The sequence below is a fragment of the Branchiostoma lanceolatum genome, chromosome 9, assembly GCF_035083965.1.
Source record: "Branchiostoma lanceolatum isolate klBraLanc5 chromosome 9, klBraLanc5.hap2, whole genome shotgun sequence".
In the NCBI taxonomy this organism is placed as follows: Eukaryota; Metazoa; Chordata; class Leptocardii; order Amphioxiformes; family Branchiostomatidae; genus Branchiostoma; species Branchiostoma lanceolatum.
Genome location: NC_089730.1, coordinates 11,891,648 through 11,916,195, shown reverse-complemented (window position 1 = coordinate 11,916,195; position 24,548 = coordinate 11,891,648). Strand labels below are relative to the sequence as shown.

Here is a 24,548-nt window from a genome sequence, read left to right as displayed (position 1 = left end):
TGATTGAGCGAGTCAAGTTTCTTTGCCATATGGTAAAATGCAGTTCTCAAGACTTGGAAGATTTGTGATCATTGTGAGAAGGTCTCAGGTCACTGGGTAGCAACCTGATAGCACAGCATCTGTTGATCATGACTGGTACAAGCAGGTAGTGTTTAAATTTTCACCTCTACAATTGATATTGATACTGCCATGGCACGCTTAGTAGATTTTAGTCAGATAAAACTAAATCATTTTAAGCAAGCACGAACTGACATTCCCAAGAATTGATTTCTAAATCGATCTATCAGTAAAGAAAACTTGCAATCATGATCTTTTATTATTGATATCAATACAATGTATATTTCCTTAAAAGAGAAATTTAATGTGATAGGAAAAACCTTGGCCACCTTGCTAATATCCTCCAATGTTCTGATAAGCAATGGCACATAATTACATTTGCATGGCTCTACAGTAATTACTACCCATCTGTCTTAGTGAATTTATTACCAAAGACTAATCCAAGCTGCAATCAAGTGTAAGAGTGTCAGGCACCATTAGTCTAAGTCATTGTGAACTACATGTGGACTGAATGGAGTTATTAACAACGATAACTACCAACTTCGCCAGCTCAGACTGTCGCATCACACGCAATGGTGTCGACTTAGCGATAAATGCTACCTACCCAACTGTAAATGACTTGCTCCCTTGATTGCAAAGGCCTGTCTCTAGATGAAGTGTCATTATCAGCGAGACATTAAATCATTCTAACAAGCAGGGATGGTTCAATGTCAAGGCAGACATCCTTAACATGACCTTTGACATGTTCTGGGCACAAAGTTCTGGGAAATGCTGGTAGCAGATAGCCTGAGAGTAGATTTCAATAAGAGATGTCCCAAGGAAAATAGAATAGTGGCTAGGATACTTAGATGGTGTATGGTTGATGGGAGGGGAGAAAGGAGGGGGTCTCTGAAATGCAAAGATCAGGGCTATGATAAAGAAAAATACAGTACTGATGTTTGGGTCATTGCACCTACTAGTAGTCTGTCTTTCTTAGAATGGCACCTCGACCATGCATGTGTGTATACAATGTACAATATATTTCCATACAGCAAGAAATTGAAGTATTATGTCCCAGTCCTTCTTCCCCTCCCCTCAAGCTTCCATGTACACCTTTTTGTCATCTTATCCCCCATTCGAAGCTGGTGTGTTACGCCGAATAGCAGTTATACTGGCAATATACATGTAGATAAATACAAAAATTCAGATATTCTTTTCTGTAGATAACCGGTACCTGTAGTCACAGATCATCTACGTGTACATTTATTATTACTTCCCAGTAATGGCACTTGACTTTGAACAATTTGGGTACATGTCCTATAAGGTAAGAAATCACAGTTACTGTTGACAGCAACTACTGCATATAGGTGATGGTTGTCTGCCAACAGGTACATGTAGAGATCCATCATCAAACGTTAGGATTGGTAGCTCTAGCTGATGTCTGGGCCTGTAATTGTTCCCTGTAACCTTCAGCCAGGGATATCATTCTAGACAGGGTGGCATTTGGATTGAAGGGTGAGCTCAATGTTACACCACGGAAAGGTCGTTCATGAAAAGTTCTCCATGTAATTGTGATTGTATGTCGGTGAATACCACCGAGGACACGCTTTGATTGATACGTAGATAGGGGTGGTGTTGGATTGGAATGTCTGCGCTGGGTGGACGCAGGATTACGGCTGGAATAGCTACCATCTTTTACCGAGTTTTTACAAAATTCACAGAGGGATGACCGTGATATAGCTTTGAATGGAAATTGCTTCTTTCCCAGTACATACATTTGTATGTGCCGCAATGTAAGACGTTGATATATCAACATATATCTGAAGACAACCATAGCTTTTGATTTTCAAGTTCAATTAAGGTCAGCACAGAGGAAACTTAATACAAGTCATCAATTGTCAACAAGACAGACAATTGAGTAAGAGAATTATTCAACTCCTCCTTATGTATTCCACTGTGAGCAACATATATACATAGTATATCACGTATCTACACTAATACTAGTAGTTAGTACTATCACTTTCTGTGTCCCCAACCTTTTGTGCTTTGTGTCAACAGCCATGAGGAAAAGAAGTTGAATACTGCTCTTCAATCCTAAATGATTAAACACTGTCTCTTCCATCAACAGAAAAGCCTATCTTTGGAGGTAATTTCTGTGGCAATTTTGCTCCCAGACTAGACATTGCTCTTGACTGTGTCTGGCTGTTCAATCACACCAACTACACACCATTACTGGTCTGATGGAGATCTCTTGTCAACTTCACTAACTAAGGTCACTAACTTGAGTGTATACTGCTCACAAACCAAATAAACTGAAGTCTAAGTTCTCTTTCATACATGAGAAAAATCAGTCCCCCAGGAGAGATGTAGATAGCAGAGCAAACTTGTTCCTATAGAGGCAAACACAACTTCTAGTTTAAGACTGTCAAGGAACTACAAGACAAATGGACCTTGACTATAGAATTAGTGAAAGGGTGGAGAAAAACAAGACAAAGAAACAATGCAAACCACATGTGCCTGCAGTTTATGTGTGGAGAAAGGGCATTTAACAACCACCTTGGCAAAAAAAGAAAGGGCAGAAAGAAAGGTTTATACATTTGTTAATCTTCTCAGATGCCTTGGCATATGTACAGATTTACGGAAGATCTTGTTGGGGACTCATAGTTAGGGTGGCTAGTACTGGCTACAATTGTCTCTACACAAGTTTTAACTTAGGATATTTGGTACACTTGTCTACAAGTTTGATATCAATAGTGACTATGTTCAACATGGTAATCATATATGACTTCTGTATAATATGGCCTTGATTGGGTTTGGGACCAATTTCAGTATCTCAGGTCATGAGTCATTCAGCAATACTTATTAAGTATTCTTTTGATTACACAGTTATGTAGTAGTTTAACTCAACATTCAGTTGAAATGAATTACAATGTGTAATCATAAGACAACCACATATCATTACATACACACATGTATTCCATACCATACTGAAATAATCATGATTATTGCTTCAGGTATGGCATCCTTATACATGTAGTTATAGTTTCCCTTTATTCTACCCTACCCCCTCATTAGTCCCTCCCTACGTATACATTTGTACCCAAGGTGGTTTAAACCTCCTTGGTATACCCTTCTACTTTTTCCAAGAAAAGAACCTTGCTCAGATTTGAAAGAATGTCAGTCAACTTTCCAAGGACACACATGTAGGTTTACATTGTGTATGTCAAGGTTCAACTCCCCCCCCAGGCCCATTACAGACAAATGTATCAGCAAGTTGTGCTTTAACATAAACATTGCCACAGGGGGGATTTCTTCAAATGTCAGTTCTTCCTTATGACAAGGAAATCGATTTGCTAGCAGATCACTTGACACTTCTAGTTTTCACAATCATTGGTCCGTCATAATTTTCTTCCAATATAACATCTAAGTGTTGACGCCACTCTTACATGTATAAATCTCTCTTATACTTACGCAATCAAATTTCTAAACCTAAAAAACATTTTGAGGAAGATGTTTTTACAGGTGGAGCAGTTGAAATCCAAAACGCCCATCATGTTGGCTCTAAGCCCCTGAGCAAACTAACACATCTGTGCAAAGGCCAATGTCTCCCTACAACACACAGTATCTAGACTTCATTAATCTTCTTCTTTTGTCATCTTCAAATGAGGAGAAGCGGGATGCTTTTTCAAGTAGCCGGTAATGTGATTTGGCTTTGACTATGGCTCACATTCTTACCAAGCAAACCAGGTCATGATCACCCCTTCTCTTCTCAACAAGTGTTTTGGGTTCTGTTATGTGTAGAGATATTATGATTGAAGCTAACACCTGAAGCTCCCTCATACTCGGGGCTACTGGCTTTATGTCATCATCCGAAATGACAAATACAATCCCATACTGTAACAACACGTCCAAAGTGGGATGGACCCTAGGATCGATCCCCCGCCTGCAGATCCACGGATTTTGATCCAAAAAGCGAAGTAGCAGAATCGCTTGATTACCACTTACGTGACTTACCATCGCATGGAATTGTGACACTGGATTGTAATCACACGTCCCCAGCGATGAGAGAGGCCGATAATCTCGCTATGATCCCCTTGGTTCCAGCTTGTGATGATCAGACATCACAGATTCCAGCATGTAGTGCCAGACAAAACACCAGACCTAGAGCAGTATGTGTATCTCAGGCTGCGATGTGCCAAAATCCAGTGAGCAGGCCAAAATCCAGAGAGCATTTCTGAAGGCCTAAGTGGGGACAAGGTCGGGCGTTCTGCCCTTTTGAAGGATAGGGTTATGTCGTCTTTGGGGACAGACATGGGAAATAAATCTGTCACCCTGTCAAAAGTTTCACAATGCAACAGTGCCGGGGGAGTATCATACGGTATCTGTCATGATGAAATATTGAGATGAGTCAGACAGGATACATTTTTCTTGACATCCAATTGCTCCACTTTGACTATTCATATTGTGTGTTCTAATAACACAAGGGTGTGTGTGTGCTGTGAGTTGTGTGGAAATACATTCAAATTTTCAGGCAAACAATTTGTGCATTTTCCTTCCATCATGTTGAAATCAAATTATTTATTGTCATAAAAAGGGTCCCCTATCATCCTATCTCTTCTGTCACCAAGATGAAAAGTACCATAAGCACATGTGTAAAAACTTTTTGCCTTGTAAAAATCAAATACCGTTGTCAGCCAAAACCAGATTTTGAGTTCAACAGCAAACAAGACACACCCGGTATCTGCTTGCAAAAATAAAAAGACCATTAGACCAAAAATCTCACACTTTTCCCTTGCCTGGAGGACAAATAGCCCTTGAACTTGACCCCAACTGGGTGGTGTTGACCTGTGACCTTGAGTCATCCATCATGGCCAATCTGGCTGGTCGGAATCCCCGCTGCACGGAGGTGTTAAATTGTGGGTTATGGTGGGTCCACATCACCGCCTTGTGGGCCATTCCAGCCGATCCTATTGGCTTTTAGACGGATGCAATTTGGATGCAGCTGAACCCTGGGGATTTCCGCATGAAGATGTCAGGATGAGCAATGGGCCTGGTCCGTCGCCCAACTTCAGATTCACACTTTGGGGCAGGAAGGTGCGGCATGGAATAGCAACCTGGCTCAACCCAGAGGTGGCTTTCACGATAAGTCGAGTTGATTGGATGGACAGAAAAAACTTTTTTGGTATTTACTCATTTGTTATAAGAAGATTCTTGATTTCTTAAACTGTAAGGACTTGCCAATATAGGTTGGATAAGAAGGTAAAAATAGCACCCCTGATGCCCAACGTGGTACATTGCACATTTCTGCTCGTATTTGTCATGATGCATCAATACAAATGCTAATGACTTAAAAACACACATCAACACAAGCATAAATGGCAGTTGACATTCTACCTTGTAAAAAGAAAATTCACCAGTAAACTTGGCATACTAGGATATTTTACAAGGATCAGACTCAGGGATTCCAATGTCGGAATACAATCATCAGGTCGGAGGACATAAAGGATATTGAAGGCCATCAAATGTTTGCTGGGGGAATATGGGCCTGGGTAGACACTTTCTATCATCGTAAAGTTTCTATGGACTGCCATGAAGTCAAGAGTCAGCCCACCACGGACCATTTATAATTCATTTGAAGTTACTCTGGAGTATTTTTGGCTCTGATGAAATGTTTATGGTGCCATAAAAGGCAAGTACCAAAGTGCATACAGTTCAGGCTCTTCCAATTTACAGTGATGAAGATGAGGTTGGATTTGATCAATGTCAATGCATTTTGGGAGGAAGAATATGTCGTACGGGTATGTGTGATCTGTCCATCAAACTACATGTACATGAAATATATTTTGCAACTAACAGGGCTCGATTTAGAAATGAATGTCTTACATACCTTGATTAGACACTAACTGTACAAAATGAACGTTTCAGCCTCTTGTCCGTTTGCATTTTATCACTGAGGAACAACAAGGCTATCTCCTGTAAAGAGCCAACATCAGTCGCCAGTAAAGATAAGTACAGATGGCCAGTGGCCAGTTTTGTGATGCCGTCCAGTTAAGGGGCAGTGTTAATGCACACTGTGGCGGGATGTGTCCCCTGGTGGGCTACAAAATCAGGTACAATCAACTTGCCTGGAAAGGAAGGTAAGCCTGAGAGAGCAGAGCGCTGGCAACTTGTAGACAGGCCTCTAGGTCATCATTACTCAGGCGGTGGGAGGACGATCTGTAACCCTCAACTTTGCCCTCAAGAGACCTGCAAAGCATTCTTCAGAGCCAAGAGAGGGCTATTTTAGTGGACAGTGTTTGCATGTAACCCCTAATGTGTGAAAAAATGGACTGATGAAACACCTGAGGGAAAAGCAGCTAATGAACTACTCCCTGATAGTAAATGGAGAAATCAAGTGACCTGAGAAAACTTGCTAATTCATAGTGGTCAACTGGATATTACAAATGTACCTCCCCCAGCCAAGAATAATTCAACCAAATCTCAAGTGGGAGTAAAGGTGGTAGGTGATGGTATGAACAACAGGCAATTAGCTTTTTGCTGTACTTCTGGCACTCCTTATTTATGGCTGTTCAGAAAGAAGATGGCAACTAGAGTTCCACGAACACATTATCTTCGCCAAATAATCAAGGCTTATTATGGAGAGTGATTGATATTTACATGCTTATCACCCCCTACAGATTTGATCATGCACCATACCATTTGGACGTTATGATGGGACGAATGAGTCCAGTCTAGATAGGGTTAAAATCATTTGGTGGTACAGGACAAGTATATGTGTAGAGTGTGCTGATATATGTTATAACTGGTCATGAAAAAATAAGAGTATGTTGATATTATATGGGCCACAAAGGTTCGATATTGCAGTGTTGTAAGTTGAAAGTGATGATGAAATGGTACAGTCAATATATATGAATAGAATAAATCTTTATTCCATATCATACACATTTTGAAAGACATAGTACATGTACATGTGACTTTTCCGCACCTAGCAGTGGTGCAGTTTTGGTGCAGTGTACTCTCCAAGCTGAGGAGTGGGTCTGGCTGGTTTTTGACGTGTTTTAGGTGTTTTTATCAGGCTTTCTATTTTGTCCCCTTTTCGTTATGTCGCCAACCGTGTTGAACAAAAATGCCTAAACTGAACGCGTTAAAAACCAGCAGGACCCACACCTCTGCTTGGAGAATAGTTTATTTATTTGACCTACATGTACTCTCACCTCTCAAATAAACGTACCGGTATGTTTATTTTTTTTCGCCTATAGTTCCACCCGGTACGTTCTTATTCTAGACGGTACGTTTATTATTTTTTGAAAAATTGAGGCTTGCAAACCAGGAATCCCTCTAAAATCGTAAGTTAAGGTTTATCTGCCTATTAGTATATTTCCCCGGTATTTTTGCTCGTAATTCGCTATTTTTCGGCCTACCGGCGTTGATTTTCTCGCCGCTTTGACGGCCTTGTGAAAAGTATCCTGGCGGCACTCGTAACATATCGGTCGATATCGCTATGACGCTACAAAGTAAACCGGAAAAAAAGACGCGACATTGACATTTTAAAATACAATTTTCATATAAATAACTTTGATAGTCTCTGTTTATATCGTAAACCAAAGCACGCTGATCAAAAACGTGTGGAGTAGGGTGCACGCCTGCACGGGGAATAATAATTTCCTGACCACTATATCCGTAGTATCGGCAGCGCGGCGGAAGAATTATTTGTTCGCAGAAGACATGTAACACGTTAAAACAACAATCATAACTTAACTTCCCTTGTAATATGTGTTTTGAGGCCACAAAATCTCTAAAACGGCAGAAATATGTCCGATATGATTCGGTAAACAACAGCGCGAAATCGCGAAACATGGCCGCCACTCTCAGGCATGGCGACAGTAAAACTAGCAGCATATTGCGTAGTGCGGATACCGATCTTTAAAATGATACCGTAAACGCATGGAAATATTATATTTTTGGGGCAACGATAGACACACAAGGCCAAATTTATTTTCAGAGGGTTCATTCTTTTAAATAATCGTAAGATTTTCCCAATTTAGGCGGTTCATCGCGGGTTTCTAGTGTCAACACGTAATGGGTAACTTCTTAGTATGTGCGGTCTGTGACGTTGAGCTACTTTTACAGTCGATCTCTGTTCAATATTGTGGGATTTACCGCGGGAACTCGAAATCCGAGCGTCTCACTTTGTTTTCGACGCTATGGAGCAAAAGTTTATAGACATATTTCTTTTGTGGAAGGACTGTGTTCATATTTGTGTTTTTTTTTGTGGTTGATGTCTTTAGAAAATATGATCAGGTACATTTAACTTAAGTACTCTGATGATTTTTGTTATATGTCACTGATTGTCAGTCATAATAAAATGATATAACAATTTTCTTTGATCACTTGCTTCAAGTTCCAAGTAGAAAAAGCATGTATCATGTACATTTTCACTTGTTGAATTTGAAAGCACCGTGGCCCCCGGTTAGGGGTCATAGCGGGGAACCTATGCCCAATTTTTCAATATTACTATTATATTTTACGAAGAGGCGAGGAAGACCATCATGATTTGAACAAGCTATGGACAGTTATTCTGTTCAATATCTATATACTTAATAGGTATGGCATAATTGACTAAATATAAGCTACCTACCTGCTTATTATCTTATTTCCCTCTGACAGTGACAGTTGTACATGTATGGACACAGTTTACCTAGCCTCGACTGTCGATTTTTGAAATTTTCCGGGGGGTACTTTTATTCCAGGGGGTACTTATATTACATTTTGAAGATTTGTCCGGGGGGTACTTCTATTCCAGGGGGTACTTCTATTTGAGAGGTTAGAGTACATTTATGCAAGGCCATCTGTGACCTGACACTGTCCCATGTCTCATGAAATGCAGTGGGTTAACAAACTTTCCTTACTAATTATGCAAATTACCTCCTGATTTGCATAATTAGTCATTGATTATGTAAAGCACCATCTGAGCTCTCTACATACCAAACATCACGACGATCTGTCGACCCCTTCTCACGTTATTCATGTCCGAATGTCAAAACAAAAACACCCACTGCAGTTCTTAACAAGCTGCTAGGGGGCCCAAATTTACAGAACTTACTTTCAGTGGCATGAACTATCTACCACACAAAAATCATGACCATAGCACTTTCAGAAAATATGCCCCTAAATTTTGAAGCTCCGCTGCAGTACCTTAGGTACCCGCTAGAAGGCCCATTATCGAACTTGACCTTTCTTTCTGTAAACCCTACCCATCCACTAAATATCATACAGATCCATCAACAGCTTCTTGAGTTATCCTGGCGACATACAAATACACATCCACACAAAGCCCGCTGCAGTACCGACGGAAAATACCAGGGGAACCATTTCTGAAATTGACCTCCGTTTTCACAACATCTACACACCTGCAAAAAATCATGAAGATCCATCAACGTTTCCGTCACTTTTTTTGCCTACATACAAACACAAAAAAATGCAAAGTCCGCTGCAGTACTGTTGAAAAACGCAAGGTGAACCATTTTCGGACTTGACCTTCCTTTCAACAACCACTGCACACCTACCAAAAATCATAAAGATTCATTGAAGCTTTCTTGAGTTATGCTCCTGACATACATTCAGACCCACCCAACAGTTTTTTCAACCGAAAACATAATCTTCTCCGAGTACAAGTACTCGGCGAAGATAATGATTCTATTCTACTCTTGTGGAAAACAATGGAGTCACAGACCTATCTTTTTCAACTGAAGAAGCTTCCTACTAGATTTTAATACACTTGGACATGTGTACATGTATATCCCCTACCCTGGACACTTTCTACCACAGAATAACACTCTAGCTGAAGGTACATGTACCTATCATTTTAGTTCCCATGATCTACTTTAGAAATGCAAAGTTCAATACAAAATAGTGTTGTAAGACAACCCTCACACATGCACAGTTCTCCTTGAACTCAAACGTACTTGATGTGCATACTAATTGCATTGGGTATCAGTCTAACAGGCTTTACCACACTGGCACCAGACAGGCACCAGGGACAGACTCTGTGTCACATGTGGATGGCAGATGTCCTCTAGCAAAGCCAGTGTGACATTGACACTGACCTTCAGAACACCTCCCTTTCACCTCTCTCACAAATCAGGAGCCCCAAGAAACCTTCTAAGCGGTAAGCAGGGATTTCTATCACCCCTCTAGGGAGGCAATGATGAATACGCCCACCCCTGGAGGACTTATTCCCCTGGTGCCAGGGCCAATAAGAAAGGTTAATCTACCTGATCTCTGTAATCTATCCTGGTCCTTTACCACTATGGGTGGGTTCATCTATCAACCCTAACTCTGTGCCATAGCCAAGAAGTCTTGAGCTATATAAGAGAAGTCTGCTCCTTTGACATAAATGCTTTATATCTTTTTTTGATTGTATATAGCTGTATTTAATTGCAAATATTACTACGTAACCATAGACTTAAAGTAACCCGATAGCAACTTTCTAGAGCAAAACACTAAAACTTAATTGACCCAAAACGTTCTTTTCACAGCAACAACGGCCAACATATGCATATTTGTATATCTATACATCATGTAAGCACTTGACCGACCACTGTGACGACACGCTGTCTGAGAAGGTGCCACTGCCTTTGAGGACACATGCATACAGTACAGTTCAATACAATGTAGTTGACCAGCAGAAAAGACAAGCCAGAAAGGTAGATGCAGCCAACCCTCGAATGAACACTGCTCTCATTTCCTGTCCACACGGTAACTGTTAGCTCTGCACATGGAAAGCATAATAAACAGATGAATAAATAAATAAAAATAGGAATGTACAGCCACTTGAGGACACATGTGACTCAACCCACTCAACCTAATGATGGATGACTAAGCAGTCTTTATCATATTCAGGGACCAACACCAAGCACTTGTCAGGGGCTGGTTATCCCATATCAAAATGATTTGTCACACATAAGCCCTGCATATACAACTACAAACTTTGTTTGGAAACTATCTAATAAAGACAGGTATCGTTTTAAGTCCCACGGGACAGACTGGTCTGTGTCTACATTTAATGGCTCAATAACACTGATGAATGTATAGGAAGCCATACACTCTCCAGGGACATAGGTATCTGCATGGCTATCATCAAATTTCAATTCCACACTTTAATTGCTTGTAAAAGTTTGACTTGCTTGGAATATAAATGGCTACTCCACTGGGAAATCCCTTGAGGCTTTAGTCAGAAATAACTTTCATTCCCCCCACTCTTTTAGTTTTACTTTCTTGTTCCAACATTTCATTTTGAAAAAATTGCAGAACAGCCCTTAATTCAACCCTACTAACTGGAACAGCCCTAACAGAAACATTGAGCAGGCGACACTATAATTTTGGACTGACAGTCTAATTCCCAAAAACTTTATTTTTTCTAGGTTGATTGACCAAATTAATCAACGTCTACAAGATTGATGTAACAAAAGGTTATCAATATCAAGGTAACAATTAGACATCTCAAGGGATATGGGCCGTTCTGCAGATCTCTGCAGGATTCTGAGAACCTCAGACAGAATTTGGGCAACTTGTATATTATTTCAGACTAAACAATGTTTCCCTTTAAGTTGTTTTTTGGTATTCTGCATCATGATGTAACATCATCAGTACTAGATAATGTTATTGTCTTCCTGAAAATAATCTCTTAAACCTTTCTGGAATTATAGTGTCGCTTAACACAGCCAATCTTTTACACCAAACAAAATTGTGAACAAAATATAAGTAATTGTTCCTCGTCATGCAGAGCGGCTCTGTCTATAATGAGTTATCAAGCATAGTCACGGCTGAGATCATGCAAATGTGACATTTGTATGTTGGAATTAATATTTATATGGTTATCAGTCATACATGCATGACTTTCATTAAGCGACAGGAAGGCAACCACTAATACGCTGATATAAAGTTATTCAGTACTATGGACAGAACTTGAAGTGATAGCTGATCAGTAACAAGCTTCAGCATAATGCTTTTTCAGCACCAAGGAGAGCACCAGCTCAAACAAAATGTGTCCAATCTGGAAGCAACAAGTATCCAGACATGAGGAATATCAGATCAATAGCAAAGAAGAACATATAAGATTCATAAAAGCAACAAAATTTCAGACTGAAGATCATTTAGCACCAAGGACAACACTATACGCATATACATTATAAAGGCAAGCATGACAGGAATGTAGAAATACATTAATTTAATTTTTTCTTCTTTTTGATGACAGTTCTATTGTGTGTGTTAAGGCAAACTAATAAGGAGATCAAAGCTGGTTGGACTAAAAGTTGCCCATGAGCTGGGTTCATGGATCAATTAAATCCATGTACTAAGCACCTACAGTACCGCCTTTGTGAAATGCCATATTGTCCTGGGAGACAAGATAATGATCCTGTATTGTTCGTTCTGGTGAAGATTGAAGAGCCACAAAGCTTATCATGACACTAGACTTACACCATTGTAGTTGTAAGTGGTGCTTTTGATGCTTGAAAGTGTGGTGTCTGGTGGAATCACAATATTGACTGCCGTAAAAGGGAAGCAAGAAATAACGACTTTCATAAACTTTCATTTTAATAAAAAAGGACTAGACCACAAGGGATGCTGATTACAAGCAGAAAAATATCATTGTAATCCATCAAGAGGCTCTTGAGTTATGCTGACTGGAGTGGTGCGGAAACACAAACAGACAAACAGACACACAGACACACCCAAAACTATATCTCCATTTTTCATGGAGGTAATAAACCACAGGTAGAATGCAAATAGCAACATAGCAACTGAGCTGGACAGTGCAAAACAGAATGCAACAGAACAGAACACAAAACTGCAGATCACAACATTGCAAAACACAGCATAAGGTCTTTAGACTATGATTCATTGTTATCACAATTATATGCATGGGGCATATTAATCTGCTAATACTAGTTCAACCCTACCACAGCCCACCTGCCATAGAGTAACTTGCACTGTTCGTGTGTGATACGATGATGCTGTGTGATTTGACAGAGTACACAATGCAACAAATTACAAGGAGACAATCCTGCCTTCATATGAAGAAGACTAAATTGGAGAGTTTCACTGCTGTAATAAGATCAGATAATGGATAGGCAGAGTAGCAGCCCGCACCCATAAATAAGAACGAGGCATGTCAAGTGAAGATAGTGGGAGTAACAGTTGCTGAGGAAATTAATTAAGTGATAAACCGCAACTCGCGAGGGATCGCTGGGCGTAATCCCTACTTTATCTTATCCAGTGACATCATGCTTCACTTTATTACAGGCACCATTAAAGGGGCAGTGTGATGACGAGGATCTCATGGTACTTGAACATAAAATATTATCTACTGGTACTAAAAAATCTTGGGGCTGCTTTTCTTTTGTGATGTCATCTAGAGACTACTCTCAACCTGTGACATGATAGGGACAACATCAAAGGCATGCTCTAAGCCCGAACGGCGGGAGAAAACTTTTGGTTTTGAATGTGTCTTATTTTGATGTGACTTTAACTTAAGAAAATAAATTTTTAACCTTGACATAAGTTTTGAAGAAATGTATTGCCTGATATGACATAAGTGGCAGTAAATTTGATTGAGCTGAAAATGAAAGACAGGTTTCAAATAACATTCCTACAAATGATAAACAAAAATGACTAATGCCCGATAATCATACTTCTCCAAACTGCGAATTTGAGGACCTTTCCTGTATCTCTTCAAATACAAAGTGGTTGTGAAGCTGGAGTATACTGATCATGATGAGATGTCAGCAGTCTGATCCAATCAACTCCATCCACATGGATGTACACACACAGGACATTACTGTCAATCCTTCACTGTCTAGACAGTTAGATACCCACTGTCTGCAGCACCAATTAATTGACCTTCGGCATCAAAAGTCAAACCTTAACAGCATCAGCTCACCAAAAGTATTGACATGTCGGCGGTGATCAAATCAAATTATGGTGATCCCAGTATGTACTCGTGGTCTTGCATTACCACTAAAACATCACATGACAACTCAAATATTGACTGAAAAGTTTTTCATTCATGCCAATACCCATAACAAAAAATAAGGCTTTTGCAATGATAGAGAAAATAAAACACATGTTAACACTTTGATGATATTCTATTTTCCATCTTCTTCTACTTTAATAGTAAATTTTGCCGCCGGACTTGGACAAGTGTAGCCTGAGTGTCATCCTGTTTCAGTTCCAGGCTCTACCTTCACAAGCAGTGGAACTGAAACAGGATGACACTCAGGCTAGGACAAGTGTAGTTTCCTAACACTACATCTGTAAGTTGTATATGTGTAGTTTTAAGGGAGTTGAAATAAACAAGTTTTGCCTGAAATATCCTCTACCCTATGTTATGTTCACATGACTCTGTACAATCATGCATAATATGTATTTCCTTATATGCCATTGCTCTCCACTTTTGAATTGTTGAGATTTCAGCAATAGCATGAAGGGTGTAGTGTTCTGTAGGTTAGGTTCAACTTAGGCATCAATTCATGAAAATCACACAGCTGAGACTGAGAGAAGATCATCACATGTACAGACTGTTTTGTGTTCCAGGCCATGTGATAGTTGAACTGGTTTGGTGAGCATTTCTGTGAACACTCCAGGCACCAGACGGCAGTTATATCTCATAGCAGCTGGTGTCCTCTGAGTATAATTTATACATAATAATGTGTATCAAGGGGTTTTTAGATGCACATTATGGTCCCCAATGGGTACATATGGCAACAATATATCAATATGTGAAATGCAAATTGTTTCAAGTATGGCCCAAACAACCTGCTCTGTCTAGCCATCCATACAATTTGCATAATTCTGTGTACTGTCATTGAATTCTATTCTAATTAGCAACTTACAGTACACTGTACCTGGGTACATTGAGATTCAGTATTTTGGACCTGCAGGGTAAGGCTGTACCTGTTAGATTTTCATGGTATTGCACTGGTACCCCATCCCAGTATGCAGTCCTAACTGAGATATTCCATATCAATTTTATTACTCCATCTTCTCGTCCTCATCAATTTTGAGCTTCAATCTGCTTGCCTGTAATCTGAGATATTGACAGCTCAGCTCTGCTGATAGGCAGGCAATTCAGTTTGACTTTGAACCTCAAAGTGACCTGCGGACCTCGGTTTAATTTCCCACACATTCTTCCTTGAAGCTCATTACTTGTTTGACAGGTAGACCTTGACGCCAAGGATGATCATTATCAAGAGCAAGGTAATACCTGAGGGACCAACGTTCACGAAAACTTCAAGAAAGTAAGACATGGAAAGATAACATTTACAGGTAAATTGAAAGTTCTCAGGGTAGCTGGATATCCTGTAACACAAGGCAGCATATATGAAGGAACACTGACTGAAAATACTTTAAAATATGTTATCAACCCCCATGCATGACTTCTCTTATTGTTAGATATGCCCCGGTCGCACAGTCAACGAGCTTCGCCAGTATTTGTAGATCGCCACAAGGTTGCTGAATTTGAAATTCGACAGAGACTGAGGCATATTTTTCACCTGAAAATCTACCCCATCACATTGGATGGGACTTGGAAACCTGGAAACATCAGTCAATCTCTTAAAATCATGCGATGTTGAAGAGAACATGGGGCGTATGACTGCCGTAAATGTCATTTAGAGCTGGCAGACATGTTGATTTTAGTGCTATGTGCAGTAAAGAGAGGTACATGTAACGTAACATGACCTATTTACGTGCAGAACCTATTTACCGTTAAATAAATTTACGTCCGGTTTGGCTCATGTCCACATGTCGCGGTGTTTTATGCCAAAGCCTGTTCTCATGAGCAATAAAGAACATCATAAGTATGATCCTTAGCCATCTCTTTAATTTTTGCACAGCAAAACATAATGGCCATGCGTTTACCACGTGAACGCCACGTGCCGCGCATGTAGGGGAAATTTACAGATAAACATTTTTTTTTTCCATCGCGTTAAGCAAGTGGCCGGACAGACATAGTGATTTTACTATCATTTGTCTGCAGACTTCTTTGGACAGTTACTGTGCATTTTTTTCTGGTCTATGTTCTTCAAGCATAGCGCTAGAAGGGAAAAGATTCAGAAGTGGACGATAATGGGTTACCCTAGCACAATTCTTCATCATATACCTCAGTATAAATACATGCTCGCACGGCCTTAAACAGGCGGAGAAAAACTTACAGACCATGCATTTTCTTTTTAGAAGAGCTGATATTTCTGCCCATGGGTTTGAAATTTGGCTCTGTCCGCAAGGTTTTAAGATATATACGTTTTGAATAAATCGGACGTTAATTGGTCATGTTACGTTACATGAACATGTAGAATACCAGTCCTGTGTTTGCAGGGATAGAGAGTTACACTGCTTACTCCCTGTCTTGGATTTTTTGTCCAGTATAACAGGTATAGCACTAATCTTGACTTTTTTTTACTGGGCCAGGATTTTCTGGAGGAATTTAAGAACCATGGAATTGAATTGGTGTTACCTACAAAATGTATCAGAAGCAATACAGCAGATCGTTGCCTCAGATAGTACTGTTAGTAGGATGCTATTCTCGGAATCTAAGCTATGGCTCTTGGTAGTCCTTCGAAGTGGAAGATGACTGTCAGTGTTTCTCATTCATGGGGGATGTGACCTCATATGGCCTCTAAGTCTGAAACTCAAGCTATGGAATGCTGTAGGTAAGCACCTAATGTTGCGGAGTCCAGGGCTGAACTACATATACGGTATAGATCTAGGAGCTAATACAATTACGAATCTGAAGTGCTTAGGAAGAATAATGAAAACAGAGTGGATAATTTCAGGGACCAGTTGAGCTCTATGGTGGGTATTTCACCACAGAGATGAATTCACTTCCGATGCAGTATGGCCTTCCACTTCCAGCCTACCACTTCAGTATACCACTTGACACCTTTTACTTTTAGCATCTGTGATTAAACTAACCTTGAGTAATGGTCTCTACATCTACATGTAGTACCTCTTTAGATGGAAATCTTGGTTATACATGTAAAATATTTGAAAAAGAAAATCATACACGGTACATTTGTATCTCTAATGCACTAATGGCCTAGTCCTATGAAGTATGAAGTATAATATATCAATATGAATTATACCTGTAATTCACTTACACTGAATGTAAAACATTTCTCTAGATTTCATCTGTGTTACAATGTGCAGTCGTCCCATTTCCCCAGCCTAGAAATTGCAGGGACATTCATCTTCTTGGGTGGCCATTCCCCCAAGCTATCCTCTCTAAAGTGGTAATTCTATCAAGACTTCAGAGAGGGGTGTCCTTGATCTTATGCACAGCTTATAATGCTGCTGACACTCCAGTGAGGAAAATGAATTATGTTCTATTTCTTGTAAATAAGACCTCTTAACCTATTTGCTGGGGCCTGAAAGGTCTTCCTGGCCCTACCCAATACCTTCATTATACTTCAAAAGAAAATGGTCATTTTGCACTTTTCCATGGCCTTTGTTTTAATTTCATGCAATTCACACAAATACAATTGAGGAGATGTGAAAATTAAGATCAACCTAAGCTGTTGCAAATGCAAAAATCAACATGGCTGGGGACAAGAGGCCAGAAATGAAGACTTCAATATGAATTTGATCAAGACGATAGTTTGAATTGGAAAAAAAATCATCTTCCTCACTTTAGGATCCACTTGATTCTGCCTGAAGAAAGCTTAAACTTAGAAACTACAATCTTTCTAAATCTTTGAAAAGCAGCAAAATACTGCACATTCATTCAGGCCAGATGCAGCCTTCTGGGTACACAGTTTACAAGCTTTGAACTTGGCACTTACAAATTAGATGCAGAACAGTATAAGCCTCTTGGAAACACCCCACATTCATCATGAGGTAGTGCACACATTATCTACCCAAACCAAAACATCACAAGAAAGGAATGAAAGTGCAGCCAGTAGGAACATCACTATTATGGCAGCAGAATGCCATGGATCGTGGATGAGTAGTGTACATGGACATTCAACAAAATGGAATGATCTTTAGCATTTGACACATATAACATGTAATCTAAAAGCAAAGCATTCTTAAAAGCAACATCAATAAATATTATATAATATATGTTCCATATTTGTGCCCTAGCGCTCATCAACACTTTCCAATATGCAATGTGAATGTATCATCATAAATAATGTAGAGTTAGAAACCTCAAGAAAAGTATGATTTTTATAATGTACAAAATCTTCCACTCTTGTATCTTATTCTGTTTTGTATTGCTAAAACAGCTCTAAGGCAGTTCCCCTGAAGGGGAGGTTGAAGAGCTCCATCTGCCTGAAATCTTTTTCCCACTTGCCATGAGCACACATGTCAATGACAGTAAATAACAAATGTATTGCCTCAGGCTGCATGTACAGTATACATATTCCTGTGGAATGATATGCTTTCAATGTTGCTGTAGCCTCCTTAGCAGGCTCTAATAAGGAGTCGTTTTCTTTATTGCTTATGTTTTTTTTCTGATGGCATATCAGTTCTATTGTATTTGGTTTGCAATAGAACGGATACGCCATCAGAACAAAAGCATATCATAGGCCTCCAAAAAGCCTAACTCGTAGGACCTTGACTGTTGTACCTGCACTAAGACAAGTGGTAATGGTTATGTACTACAAAAGCACCGGTACATAATACATGGGGAAATAATCTGTTTCTGGGGTAAGAAAAGATGTAATCTGTAAACCTCATAATGGCGTTATTGAGGCCATAGGAAATTCAATTACAATATATCTCCACTAATGAGATCATGGTAATGAGATTACAGCTTATAATTTCCCCCAGATTTAGCTCAGAAAATGATGTCACTTAGGACTTAACAAAGGAGGCATACAATCATTTGTTGAGAGACAGCTACATGTATGTGTAAAACATGCCATCTATTATTTCTCTATGGACTCTTGATAACTTGAAATGCACTTACACATGTGAACAGTTCCCACATTACAAAATTAAGCAGATTATCATTTTGGGTGAACAAAATACCCCTCCCAGGCATACAATGTAAATTGACATCCTTTTAAAATAGATACTAGTACATGAAGTGCCATGATGATTGTGAATAACAGACCTTTATTAGATATTTTGAAGGGCAAACTGTGGAACATGATTGTGATGGTGTACCATGCATTATTGTAGCAATGTTACTGTACACAAAGGATACATTTACATTATGTCAAATTCCCTTAAAAGATAGAACGTTACCAAATTTACGATCATCTTATTGATCTATCACCATTTCTTGCAAAATCAATCTACAGTTAATACACATGGAGACAGTATACTTACAAACATCACACAGAGGCTGATGTTCTTCTGCCTCATTGTCCTGTAGCATTACAACACACACTCCCTCTTCCACAGTACATGTACATCCTACCACGAGCCAACATGCTGCCGCTCTTACCACGTTCCCAGTCATTGACTTCCCTAATAAACCTTGTCATGTGGGATCAGGGTAACCCATAGGAGCCGGTGACATCATCGACATATTGGCCAATCACAGTGATTTGGCACACCAAAAGCCGTCAAGCACATTTGGCAACCTCTAATCAAGGCAGAAATGGCGGAGGCAACTTCCAGAGGGGCTATTACATTCTGACTTAATGTGGGAGGAGCATTTGGGAGATTTTTCAGGAAACAGAAAGGCTTACAACATATACGTATTGTGCATGTCAGAAGATATGACACAAGGAAGAATACAATTAAGACGAATACAGAAAGAAAGACATTTGCACATCAGTGCGCATTAAACCTTGAACATGGGATAGCCCACAGGGTGTACTTGTATCACAACGTTCCTATCGGAGTTTCATATTGGAAAAACAAAATGTTCCTACAAGTATTGGAGGTGTACAGATACTGCTAATACTTGGTACATGCACAGAATGTCTCCGAATGATTGAACAGGCAACCTGATAATTGCATTATGATAGCCACAACCTGTACGACAGAAAATTGTCGCTATCAATAATTAATCTCACCTTCGGCCGAAAACAAATGTGTCCAGTTTCCACCCTGCAGACTGGCTGTCTAAGTCTGTCTGATTGTTGTGAATAATTTACATCTGCTACGACGGTGTGTCCTCTGTCACAATTTAACACCAGGGAAAGGTGTTGGACAGTTCATTGATCTGGTTTTAACTTTCAGTACGATCACGTCCTCCTGACTATAGTAGCTGCTAGTCTTGGTGGACTGTTTGAATCATGCTGGAATTACTTAAGGAAGCTGTGCTATTATGTTGAAGTCCTATTCTCTTGTTAAAAGATGAAAAATGTATCATATTCCCACAATTTCAAAGATTTCAGAAATTCACGAAAACAGTATGAAAGATGTTAATAAATCTTCCATTTCAATGTTCTAAAGACAACCACTGTAAACGTATAATTTCCCTTGCGTGTGGGTCTTATTCACTCAGAAGCCAGTCTTTAATGAAACACTACAGTGACTGGAGACGTTGAGATTTAAGTGGAAGCTGTGATTGAATTATGTGGCTTGTGTTGCCAATAGAAGGAGGCTCCAATGGGACTTGATTCAATTTGGTCCAGTTTATGGCTGCCAAATCACAGGAGTGAGGATGTTGAATACAACAGGCTGAAGGCCACATTTCATCTTATCAGCTGGAAAACATCTAATATATTAGACAGGCTATGTAGGATGTCAGGTGGGAAGTGTCTCTGCATACATGGATGTAACTTCACATGGCTAATAGTGGAAATGGACATATCATTGTTTCCTTCTAAATGTTTCATGCTGTAGTCATGTGGTACCACATTGCGTTATTCCTTTTAGTAGTTTACTGAAAAAAATTCTTCAGAAGCTAATAGTGGATCAAAATAAAACTCAAACAGAATCTTTTACTAAAGATAAGATAAGACAAGAAGCAATCAGTTGCCTAATGTCCTATCAACTTTCCAATGTCCCACCTGTAAATGTACTGAGTGAGATAAAAAGTTGTCAAAGATAGACTTAGAGGCTCCCAGCCTCCCACGTTGCATGACGTATGATGTAGTTGGAGAAGTCCAGCACGCTCTGTATAAGATAGGTAGATGTAAAAAGACAGATACATCAAAAAGGACTGTGGTGTTGTGTTGCTTTGGCATAATGGTTAGGGCGTTTGGCCCAGAACTAAGAGGTCCTGGGTCTGAATCCCCTGACATGCCACCAGCGTACTGTTCTGTACTGTAATATGCTCCTGGCTCTGTATTGACATTGACAAGTGACACACATGCAGCTGATTTGTCTTGAGTGTATAGCTGGCATAGTTCCACCTCATAACATGTCTGGACTCTTGAAGGTCAAACCATTCCTACGTAACACCAGTTGACAATGTAATATTGGGTTTGTCCCCACTGTCGGGAGTAATAGTTCAGTATGTTGCACCCAGTATTAACACTGGTATTCAGCTGTTCTATATTGTTTGGTTAATGGAGTCATTACCAATGGCATCTGTGCTTGATTTGTATTACAAAACCTGATCACCATTTGGCTACCACCGACAAAATTGTACATAAAGATTAATACTGTAACAGTTTCTCCTATAGCACATGCAGCAACATGTACAATACAACTATTAAAGATTCATTTAAGTTCGCTGCACCTAAATTTTGCATCATAGTGAAAATCAAGAGTGGTTGAAACGACACAGTGGAAATGTCAGCAACAGTTCACGAGTGGAGAATTAACAGAAAAAACTCTTGAGCATATTGCTACTATTTCCAGATTTGCCGTAAAACCTGTACTGTATATTCAAACCTGACAATGTCTGAACAACTGTAGAACATTCTATGTTATAAGCTTCCTTGCAAACCCCTGCCTAGACAGCATCTGAAGAAATACGACATACGGTATAGAGATGTTACATGTACACTGTGTGTCCAAGGCTTTCTTTACATGTGCATCCCACTGGCCAACCAAATTTCATTCAAGGAGAGGGTACAAACGTATGTGCCAAATGCATTTGAGGGGCACTAAGTGTAATTACCTAGCAGCAGACTTTAATTTTACAACAGGAATGAAAAGCGGTGCTCTCCTACAGTTTGGACATCTTGAACCCAAGAGAATGGGAGTTTTGGGACAGTGCAGAATGAGTTCAGCTGTGGATAAGAGCTTTTGATTCTTGCCACAGGGGGTTGTAATTGACGTCTAGACTCTCTCCACAAGTTTCAAACCATAAAAAGAACTCAAAGTGCGCGATCCTGCTACTGCCAACAAAATATAAGATAAGTGTGGTACAAGTGGAATGAAGTCACAGTATTCTTAATGCTGACTGTGAGTTTTACAGAACAAATGTTAATGTCCCTTTTGGGAGAGAAAAAAGGCATTGTGGATGATTTCTGACATTTTCCGCAGTCTGAGGCAATTATTCTTCCACGGTCTCTGCAAACAGTAGCGCTCCTGATATACGTGCACATTTACTGAGAAAAATCAATGTGCTTATATTGACTAAAATTTGTCAAGTTCAAGTTTCAGGTTAGGTAATGTGTGGCTGTGACATTTTCACTGGAGTGTTGAATAAAGAAAGACGGCACTCTTGCTACATAACTTACCCTTGGAGAATATTGGACATGCAACAAAAGTCCAGATATTGCTTTAGAGATAAACTGCATGAGAATTCATGTGCGAGTTTATTCTTTTCTGCGATAAATTGCATCATTACTGTGCTCTTTCCAATGCCCAAGGGACAAATGTATTTTTGGCGTTCAGATGAGGTCACATAGTGCTTATGTTATAGCACAAAAGATAATACCTATATACATCTATCTTTGGCATCCCAACTTGCTGAATATACATTTCTTTAACATGTTAGAGACTAAATATGACTCTTTTTGGACTTAACATGATGGCTCTTATACTTATAGGTTATACATGTATCTATTGAAGAACTGCCAACATAAAGTACTGTATATTCTGAAATTTATGACACTGTAAACTCTTAACTTTCACAGAGCAGCAAAATTTAAGTGCCAGAGACTAAAATTGCGAAGACAAAGACACTGCGAACTCTTGATTTTCACAGTGCAGCAAAATTTAAGTGCCAGAAACTAAAATGAATCAACAGTACTCGTATGTAGTCATGTCATGCCCAGTTGTGTAATGGTAAAGTATTTACTTCCATTCAGAAATACACTGTGCTGTCTTCCATCTGTTACTACAGTTGTGAACTCAAAGACACTGCGAACTCTTTGATTTTCACCAAGCAAACTAAAATGAATGTACAATAGTTGTACAGTGATGTCATGGCCAGTTGTGTAATGGTGAACCATTTACTTCTATATAGAAAGACACTGCAAACAATGATTGATGACTGGGATGAGCTTGAGCATGTTGGACTCCACAGGGTGCCGAAATTCATAAGGATAAATCAAACCAGAAGGAAGAAAGGATGTTAATGAAAACATATTACAGCGCATGATACTGAGTGATGAATATAAAACTGCACCTCCTTTCCACTTGGCAGAACTTAAGTACAATTTGAAATGAGCACTAAAATGCACCGCCTTGCCCAAATCCCTGAGGAACGTTTCTCGGCGCAATGAAGCGTGGAGGGTCCGACGGGCGCAGAGTTAAGTAAGAGCTGGTGTCTGTAGACTGTCGTGTAATAGAATTTCCGATTCCATCCAGAAACAAATTTGGGAGTTTCATCAATTTTTCATTAGCCAATCTTCTGCGAATTACTGGAATGGAAACACAGAATTAATGTGATTCTGGTTGGGCATGGGAAGTAATTAAGCATGAGAAACCAGAAGCAGGTAACTTCTGCGGAATGAAGGACTTATCTGGGAGGCAGGTTAATTGCCTATCTGGTCTTGTAAGTGAGCAGCTCTGACAGGCACCATACTCTGTGCATCTAAATACATCATCTTGATGTGCAATGAAGATGTCATGTATAAATGCATGACAGACGATTGACGCTGATACTAGGTATACATGTAACATAGCCATGTCAACTCTGGATCAGGGCTGTCTCTAGAACCATCTCTTCGTCCCGGGACAGTAATTTGCTTGTTGGAAATTAAAAATATTTCACCCTGTCATTAAAAAACTATGACATGACCTTAGGGAAAATGTATTTTCTTACGCTAAAAATAACAGATTTAACAAAAAAACATGGGCCCCCAAACAATGGGTATGATGGAAAAAGATTTTAACCTGGAGACAGCCCTAGCCCTGCTCTGGATGCTGCCACTTTTCTTTTGATCGTACAGATCCACTTTTATATGTAGGGTATTGGTTGATTTTTCATCTTCAAACCAGTTCAGATCAAGCATTATAAACCTGGGGAGGGGAATGACGTCTGGAATTCTAGCAAATATCTATCATTTTCCTATGTCATTGGTGCGTTGATTTACATTCTAGGACTTTGAAGCTGAAAGTACAGCACTTTCCGTTTTGTGCTTTCTTTTTGTCTGGCTGACTGCTTGGAAAAGGTTAATTGTGTCCCCCTTCACAGCACAACGAACATG

At 39.6% G+C, this 24,548-nt stretch overlaps 1 protein-coding gene across 5 annotated transcripts in view; it reads right to left on the bottom strand.

Moving 5' to 3' along the window:
• Positions 1-24,548, bottom strand: part of LOC136441977 (divergent protein kinase domain 1A-like) — a 65,757-nt gene that overhangs the window by 22,885 nt on the left and 18,324 nt on the right. Inside the window, exon 1 of one of the 5 annotated variants that reach the window (XM_066438553.1) lies at positions 19,372-19,494. The exons of the other annotated variants lie outside the window; for them this stretch is intronic. Coding sequence (XP_066294650.1) covers positions 19,372-19,407 — 36 coding nt within the window. The 5' untranslated portion in view covers positions 19,408-19,494. Of the gene's footprint in view, positions 1-19,371; positions 19,495-24,548 lie in introns of those variants that run through there. 5 annotated transcript variants of the gene reach the window in all.